We start from the raw sequence: 9,094 nt of genomic DNA on the forward strand, positions 1-9,094 counted from the left end.
GGGATGCTTGATATGTCGCAAACGTATCTATAATATCTTATGTTCCATGCTACTTTTATTACAATACTTGAATGTTTTATACATACTTTACAGCGTTATTTTACATTTTCCGGCACTAACCTATTAACAAGATGCCGAAGTGCCGATTCTTGTTTTTCTCGCTGTTTTTGGTTTCAGAAATCCTATTAAGGAAATATTCTCGGAATTGGACGAAATCAACGCCCAGGGTCCTATTTTTGCACGAAGCTTCCAGAAGACCGAAGAGGAGACGAAGTGGGGCCACGAGGTGGCCACACACCAGGGTGGCGTAGCCCAGGCCCTGGCCGCGCGGCCCTAGTGTGTGGGCCCCCCGTGACGCCCTTTGACCTACCCTTCCGCCTACTTAAAGCCTCCGTCGCGAAACCCCCTGTACCGAGAGCCACGATACGGAAAACATTACTGAGAGGCCGCCGCCGCCAATCCCATCTCGGGGGATTCAGGAGATCGCCTCCGGCACCCTGCCGGATAGGGGAATCATCACCGGAGGGGCTCTACATCATCATGCCTGCCTCCGGATTGATGCGTGAGTAGTTCATCCTTGGACTATGGGTCCATAGCAGTAGCTAGATGGTTGTCTTCTCCGCTTGTGCTTTCATTGCTATAGATCTTGTGAGCTGCCTAACATGATCAAGATCATCTATTTGTAATGCTACATGTTGTGTTTGGTGAGTTCCGATGAATAGAGAATACTATGTTAAGTTGATTATCAATCTATCATATATGTGTTGTTTATGTTCTTGCATGCTCTCAGTTGCTAGTAGAGGCTCTGGCCAAGTTGATACTTGTAACTCCAAGAGGGAGTAATTATGCTCGATAGTGGGTTCATGCCTCCATTGAATCTGGGATCGTGACAGTAGGTTCTAAGGTTGTGGATGTGATGTTGCTACTAGGGATAAAACATTGATGCTTTGTCTAACGATATTTGTGTTGATTAGATTACGCACCATACTTAATGCAATTATCTGTTGTTCGCAACTTAATACTGGAAGGGGTTCGGATGATAACCTGAAGGTGGATTATTTAGGCATAGATGCATGCTGGATAGCGGTCTATGTACTTTGTCGTAATGCCCTGATTAAATCACATAGTAATCATCGTTGATATGTATTGAATCTTTATTTGTCAATTACTCACCTGTAATTTGTTCACCCAGCATGCTAGTTATCTTATTGGAGAGACACCACTAGTGAACTGTGGACCCTGGTCCATTCTTTACATCTGAATACATTCTACTGCTTTTACTGTTCTTTGCAAACAAACACCATCTTCCACTCGATACGCTTAATCCTTTGTTTTCAGCAAGCCGGTGAGATTGACAACCTCACTGTTACGTTGGGGCAAAGTACTTTGATTGTGTTGTGCAGGTTCCACGTTGGCGCCGGTTTCACCGGTGTTGCGCCGCACTACATTCCTCCAGACAACAACCTTCACGTGCTTCTTGGCTCCTACTGGTTCGATAACCTTGGTTTCTTTCTGAGGGAAAACTTGCTGTTGTGCGCATCACACCTTCCTCTTGGGGTTCCCAACGGACGTGTACATCTACGCGCATCAGTAGGTCAGGGGGCCACACGAGGGCCCCACACAACAGGCCGGCGCGGCCAGGGCTTGGGCCGCGCCGCCCTATTGTGTCGGCGCCTCGTGGCCCCACTTCCTTTCCCCTCGGTCTTCTGGAAGCATCGTGTAAAAATAGGACCCTGGGCGTTGATTTCGTCCAATTCCGAGAATATTTCCTTACTAGGATTTCTGAAACCAAAAACAGTAGAAAACAGCAACTGGCGCTTTGGCATCTTGTTAATAGTTTAGTGCCGAAAAATGTATAATAATGCTGTAAAGTATGTATAAAACATTCAAGTATTGTCATAAAAGTAGCATGGAACATAAGAAATTATAGATACGTTTGAGACGTATCAATGACGCTCTCCAGGGTGCGCCCCGGAACGCCCAGAACAGGACATGCCCGTCCCTGTTCCAGCTGTTCGGCCCGCCGATGAGGCCGGCGGTGCTGTTCATCTCCATGCCGTACTTGGCCTTGAAGTAGTTGGCCCACCAGGAGTCGTTGTTCTTCGCTGCCCAGGTCGGATCCGCCCGCTCCTCGGCTTCGAGTTGAGCCCGCTTGGCCCTGATGCCGTCCTTCCATTGCTCCGTGTTCGGCTTCGGCAGCGGCGGGATGCCAATGCCGTTCACGGACATCTTCCAGCCACCGTTGCTTGGTAGGCGCATGTCCGGCGGGACGGGATATCCCGCGTGGTACAGCGCCCACACCTCCTTCACGGTTAGGCTGCCGCGGCCGAAGCCGTTCGCCGCGGCGATCTTGCGGGCGGAGGAGGACGACATTGCTTGGAACGGCGAGAAGAAGATCTGGGGGTGGCGAGGAGAACGTGTGGGAGCGGTGAGAGATTGGGTCGAACCACAGTGCCTCTTAATGTACAGCGGCGGCAGCGGGTGGTTGCACGCAATAACGCCGGCGCGGACGGCCACGCGGCCATGCACGACGAGACGTGTCCCTGCGTCGCCTGGGAAAACAGGGACACCATTAACGTCACTTGACCAAAGGTAGGCGACTGGGTTTTAGGCTTTCGAGCCGCTGACGCGTCGGGCCCGCGTCGCTTCGCCTCGCTTTTCGTTGTATCCGGCGTGCCCGGTCCGTCCCCTGTGGGGCGGGGACGGGCTCGGGGCGCCGGACACCATATCGGACCGCGCCGGACAAAAAACGACTTTAGGGAACGCGGCTGGAAGATTTTTTTTATCCGGCATGTCTTAAATCGGTTTGGGGAAAGGTTTGGCGACCCGACTGGAGATGCTCTACCGTTTGGAAATTTGAAGAATGACAACTATGGAAGGAGGAGAAAGGGTCCAACCAGTGAAGTCGGGCAGTACCAGCACACGTCTCGACTAGCCGTTCCAGTCTTCCCCTCCAAAGCTCCTCCCACCTCCAATCCAAAGAAAAAGAAAAGAAATGCTCGCTCCTCCTCCCACCCCAAAACAGGAAAAGAAAAAAGCAGGCCTCGGCGTCTACCTTCTCGGCCCAGGCCTCCTCCCTCCCAAAACGGCAACTCGCCAAGAACACCGCCGCGGCGTCTACCTTCAGCACGAGAGGAGGGAGCCGCCCTTTCCCCGACCACACCGGCGTGCCAAGAACTTCCTTCTGATTCCTCAACCGGCCAAGAATCGACGGTACTGGAGGTGGGTTTTCTTTCTTTTTTTCCTTCTTCCTTTCTTTTTTGTTAAGGAGGAGCTGGGGTTTTCAGTCCGTGCAGAAATCTTGAGTTCTTGATTTGTTCGCTCAGTGTTAAAGTCGCTGGCTTTCGTCCGGGGCATGGCGGAACACTAGCCGTGTTCTTGTGTGAAGTTTGAATCTTTAGCCTTTCTTGGATGATTCGATTCTTTACCCCCCAAACTGCTCCATTTGGCGTTCTTGGTTTTTCCCACGAGTAGCAACTCGCAGGTTATTGTCCCTCCTTATGAATCCAAAAAAGATAATTTTTACTCACTTTTCAGTGGAACTGACGGTCCCAGGATTTCTGGTAAATTTTCTACCCATTCCGCGAGATAACATCGAATTGATTTTGAAGATGAAATGGGTTTTCCCCCAAGTTTTCCGTTTCCCCCCCCCTCCATAAAAGAACCCCTTTTAACGCCATATTCAGGAACCACTCTGTAGCATTCTGATTTCTTGCTGCTATCACCTTGTTTTGTCGATTCTTACTTTGGTTAATTGTTGCTACTATCTATGTATGCAGGCATGCCACCGAGCGGGAGGAAGCACTGGTGCAAGCACTGCAAGAAGAGCTTCCCTTCTGGGATGTCCCTTGGAGGCCACATGGCAGTCCATAGGAACAGGCGCAAGAAACAGAGGAGCGGCACTCCGAGCACTGACGGCGTCGGCGAGAGATATGGTCTCCGGGAGAGGTGCCTGGCAGATTCCACTTCCAGTGACGATGATCCTTGGGCATTGTTCCCCAAGACTGAATGCCAGTTATGCTTCAAGTCTTTTGCGTCCCGTGATGCCCTGTCCATACATATGAGGGTACACATGCGCCGTAGGAACAAGATGGTTGTGGAGAGCAACATATCGATAGGTGATGGTGATCCAAATGCTGCTGTATTTGCTGCTCCAGTGAGGAAGAAGAGGTCAAAGAGGATTGCTCTGGACACAGTTCCTGCCGCAGCGATGAAGACCGAAGGGATAGAGGAGGTCGATGCCGCACACATTCTTGTGATGCTTTCAGGAGATCATGGCATGTGCTCAGATTTTGTGAGTTGTGATGAAGACTGTGAGATGGATGGCAACGTGGAGTATGATCCACCGATGATGGAGCTGAGTTCTTCTGATCATCATGGCCTTAACGGAGAAGACAATGAGCTGATGGAGCCAGAAACTTCTACTAGCTCTTATGAGGAAGTGAAGTTTCTCAGTCTTTCAGAGGTGTTCAAGGCAACAACTAGATATGAGTGCAAGCTGTGTGGAAAGGTCTACTCATCTCCTCGGTCATTAGGAGGCCACATGAAGGGTCACAGAGGCATTCGCAAATCTGCAGCGAGTCAACCTCGTAAACAGCTGCTTGAACAGGATCGCAAGTTGTTTGTTCTCAGCCTTGCAGCTCCCAGTATATGGAATTACAGAAGAGCAAGAACAAAGTCTGAACAAGATCCATCGTGGGTGGAAAGCAGCCTCCAGGGTGAAGGAATGCTAGGTGTTGTCTGAAATTGGTTACAGTTTCTTCACGGGTCATGTGGCTAAACCACACTTGTTCTAGTAATTGATAGCTGAAGAGTATGACACTGGGAATGATGTCTGCTCAATCATTATGCACAATTCTGTCCTTCGGAATGGTCAGTATTGGTACATGTTCCACTGCCTTTTTTTGGTTTTCAAACATTGAAATGTAGTCACTGACTATCAGTGCATTAGTGGCACTGCCTTTTTTGGTTCTCGAACATTGGTATGTAGTTTCTGACAAGAAGCACATTAGTCCTAGATTTAGCTATTCCCTAGTAGAGAGCAGTATTGTCCATGTTGCAGAAATTATTCACTTATTTTTGCCTCCAAGACTCTAGCAACTATTATTCAGTTCACTGTAGTTCTTTTTTTTTCCTGCTTTGGCTCAGCTGGTTAAGCTTCCTAATTCGTTCAGCTGATTTGGTTTCAGAACAGCTCATTGCTCAGTTTTAGCTTTGCCCAGTTAAAGGATGTGCAGATTATGCATTCCAAATTCCTGGCATTCGGAATTGTTTAGATCTTGTGTGGCTATTTTCATTTCAGACTGATACTTTTCACAGGGCTGATACCAAAATACAGAAAATACGTGCATAGATTTTTGGATAAAATAAGTGCATGCAATCAATAACTTGTGTCTTCTGCAGCATTGACTTTGTGGCTTCAAAGAAGCAGTTATGAAATAACTGAAAGGCCAGTAGTATAAGATTGGCACAATTCTGAATTGGCATAACTTAATTTTGCGGTGCCATAAAGTTTTGGGCACAAATTTGATCTACTCATCAACAGTAGCATCTCTTTTTTGTTTTTCAACATGTTCAGAATTTACATTTGATTTTTTTTATATGGTAAAGATTGATTTTTCCACCGCACTCAATTATTTTATAATTTTCTGAAAATATATAGATTTTGCACCAGAAGCCATGGTACCACTAAACAGATGCTCCCAGATAATTATCACATTTGATTATGCTGGGTATAAGGTGTTGTCTTCTTATGAACCTTAAAAAGGGTAGATGCCATGACTGATCATTATCTGCGTTGTACTCAAAGCAGAATTATTGCAGTCAAGATTGATAGGTTAAATTTCAATTCTCAAAATAGTTATGACCTGTCATCTGGGACTATTCTGAATGCAAATGTACAAACACCCTTTAACTTCGCTGATAGGAAGTAGGATAGTAGTTTGTTCTTAGCATCAGACACCAGCATTCTAATGAATAAACATGCTCACTGAATCACGCAGGTAACGCTCTGTGCAGGACCATATATTTTTAACCTCCTGATTATGTATCAGCATTGTAGAAGTCTCACGTAACAAAGTTTCTTAAGCCCTTCAAATTTGTTTCTGGGAGCTCCTGATTCTTCAGATCTGATAGGTATTAGAGCATCCCCACTCGTTGGCACTCCCCACGTCCAAATCCGGCGAAATTTTCGTCCGGATTGGAGGAAGATTTAGCGTGGGGAGGAGTAGTTTCCCAGTCGTGTGTTCCCCAAGCGGCGTTTCTCGGGGAAAAAGAGGATGGCTCGGGGAATCCGGACGAAAGAGGAGACACGTGGGCGTGGGCGGTTGGTTTAGCTTCATCCGGAGTCCCCGGGAGACCCCCGGGAAACCGAGGATGGCATGGGGAGTCCGGACGAAAAGATGCTCAAATCCGGACCAAAACGAGGAACCGGGGGCCTGACTGGGCCGTTTTTCGCCGTCCGGATGAAAAAAAGTGGTCGTGGGGGGCTTCTCGGGGAGACTAGTGGAGATGCTCTTAGCCAAAGTGAAGTTGAGGGTAAAACAGCTGAAAGAATAATACAACTAGACCTCGCCAAGGTCATTTTAGATGTGCTTTTGGTGCTGAAGGACTGCTGTAAACCTGTAATCACACGCATAGAAAGAAAGGCTGTGAAGTGCGGAGGAAAATTATATTTCTTGTTGATAAGGTGTTCAGAGGGCAGAATGCTGCCATTCTGTTGTTAATTCAGATGTCCCTCCTTGATTGTTTCTGTTTTTATTATCGGCAATGAAATGTTATCATCAACCTTCCCACAGTTCTTTTTTCCTTTGAATCTTAATAAAGAGGCGAACACATACATAACAGTGAACAGAATACTTGAGTATAAATTGAGACCCATACAAACAAAATCGGAAGCGTCATGTTCCAAGTTCTTCCACGTTGAGATATACTACTTCTCATTGCAACAGGACGTATGAAGACCAAAGTCCAAGAATTTTTTATGTTCCTCCGGGCCTGTACTAAATCTGTGACAATTAATGTGTCATATTCTTCTCTATTGCGGTCTGGTGTGATTTTCTGGGAGGAAAAGCTTGACTACAATACTATATTTCTTCATGTTCTATGGTGTGAAAGCCTTGAGTTATCAGAAATAACTTTACATTCTTTAGTAACTACTACAATCCATGCTCTCAGAAAAGCTACAAACGAACATATTGCTAAAAATAATTAGTGCAGAACATGTAACAACACTCTGAAGAATACATATATACTGAGTAAAAATATTGACAAGAAAGAAAAATACAACTGAAAAATCGTAGAAATATTTGAAGATTACAGACTGTGCAGTAACAGATTCATGACAAAAGTAGATTCTTCGAAAGACAAGTATCATTGCCTGAAAGGGTGAACAGCCATTCCACATAGCAACATGTCACTTGAGCAATCAGATTGACATTTTCACAACCATGGCCTAACCTAGATGAACACTTTCATAAACATGACCTGATCATCTAGAGAAGGCCTTAACTGTGAAGTACTAAGATACAACCATGCAATGCTGCATGAATGCTAAAACATGAGGAAATTTGTAGAGCACTGCATAACAAAGTTCTCAAGCAATGTTCTGGTGAGCACGTAAAACAAGACGCCGAGGGTGATGGACACCGGCAGTGCAGGCAATGCCTTGCGGAAGAATGCCAACAGCAGCAGAGTAACGCCGAGCCCTGCAATGATGGCGAGATAGCACGCGTAGACTGTCATGTAGTCGTACATAGCCGCCCTGCCGACGAGAACACTGTAGAATATGAAATCGCCCAGCCCAAGCTTGATTGCCCCTGATGAGCCCAACCCAATGCCGTCTTCATCGTCGCTGTCGTCGTCTTCTCTGGTTCTATCTGGCTGTGGCTGGATCAATGGTACCCTCAATGCAGCAACGTCAACTCTAGTCTCTGGCAGTGCCAACACCTCCCTTGCTTGTGCATTGGCAGGATCAGAGCTGAAATCTGGCAGTAGAAACTGCCTGAGGCTTGGATCCAAATCGGCTGAATTGCTTCTCCTCCCCAATACCTCAACTGTGGAAGTAGGATCGAGATCCCCAGCAGGAGGCTGCCTGGAGGCCCAAAGCCGCCAATTCTGGCCGTGCCTGGGATCGACTGGCCTTGCCTCGTAGATCAATGCTGGTATCTCCTCGTTCCTCTCCATGGCGAGCTCGAGAAGGACTCTGAGAGGGCCACCAGGGATGAGGACGGCCCCGAGATCGTAGACGGCCATGGCGACGAGCAGCGCCCAGGTGGTCCACTCCGGGAGCAGCGTGAACCAGAAGGCGGTGAGGACGGCGATGGCGAGGAGCGCGGACTGGTGGAGCGCGATGGGGACGGAGGCCGGCGAGACGGCGGCGACGGCGAGCGCGGCGACGGCGTTGGGGAGGAGGAGCGCGAAGGAGACGGCGTCGAGCGGGAGGCGGAGGCGGGACAGGAGCAGGAGGCATATCTGGCCGCCGAGGGCGAGGAGGACCCAGATCGCGGAGAAGCCCATGTAGGCGCGCAGGCAGGGCGTGCAGCGGAAGTAGAAGAGCAGCGCCATGAGGAAGGTCGCGGCCGTGACGCAGACGACGAAGGTGCCGGCGGTGATGAGCGCGGAGGTGAGGTCGTCGCCGGCGCCGGCGTCTCCGCCGGCGGCCGCGGCCGTGTTGAGGGCGGCGGTGAGGGGGGACGGGGACGACGGGGAGGATAGGATGGAGACGAGGAGGACGACGATGAGCATGCAGGTGGAGACCGGGCCGACGATGCGGGTGATGTCCTCGCCGAGGGTGTCGAGTATGGTGGCAGGCGCGCCGCCGCCGGGGACGGGGACGGCGACGGCGGGGGCTGGGCCGCCGTCCGCCATAGATGCGGCGGAGATGGGGATTTGTTTCCGTGGAGAGATTGCAGGTTGGGCTGTGGTGTTGGACTGCTTTAGGAGACGTACTGTGACGGGCTTGCCATGAGCCCGCGCTGCCAGTCCGGCCCTCCGGGAGTCCAATCTGGATTCAACGTCCCTTCATACAACAGCAAAACTACTATAAGGGCATGTATATTGGTTTAGACGGATGCTGTCTGTAGTACTACTACAT

At 49.0% G+C, this 9,094-nt stretch overlaps 2 protein-coding genes across 2 annotated transcripts; one reads left to right on the top strand and one right to left on the bottom strand.

Annotated features, from left to right (window-relative positions):
• The first annotated feature begins 3,781 nt into the window (after positions 1–3,781).
• LOC124696552 (zinc finger protein ZAT9-like) lies at positions 3,782–5,047 on the top strand. The gene has a single exon (XM_047229266.1). It carries the CDS (start codon positions 3,782–3,784, stop codon positions 4,742–4,744), a length of 963 nt encoding a protein of 320 aa, XP_047085222.1. The 3' UTR covers positions 4,745–5,047.
• Positions 5,048–7,278: 2,231 nt separating this feature from the next.
• LOC124699522 (presenilin-like protein At2g29900) lies at positions 7,279–8,868 on the bottom strand. The gene has a single exon (XM_047231813.1). The coding sequence runs from the start codon at positions 8,866–8,868 to the stop codon at positions 7,552–7,554; it is 1,317 nt and encodes a 438-aa protein (XP_047087769.1). The 3' UTR covers positions 7,279–7,551.
• Between the last annotated feature and the right edge of the window lie 226 nt (positions 8,869–9,094).

This window comes from Lolium rigidum, chromosome 3, assembly GCF_022539505.1.
Source record: "Lolium rigidum isolate FL_2022 chromosome 3, APGP_CSIRO_Lrig_0.1, whole genome shotgun sequence".
Classification (NCBI taxonomy): Eukaryota; Viridiplantae; Streptophyta; class Magnoliopsida; order Poales; family Poaceae; genus Lolium; species Lolium rigidum.

Excerpts from the sequence above, each read along its gene's own strand:
- LOC124696552 (XM_047229266.1), top strand. The coding sequence starts at position 3,782 with ATGCCACCGAGCGGGAGGAAGCACTGGTGCAAGCACTGCAAGAAGAGC.
- LOC124699522 (XM_047231813.1), bottom strand. The coding sequence starts at position 8,868 with ATGGCGGACGGCGGCCCAGCCCCCGCCGTCGCCGTCCCCGTCCCCGGC.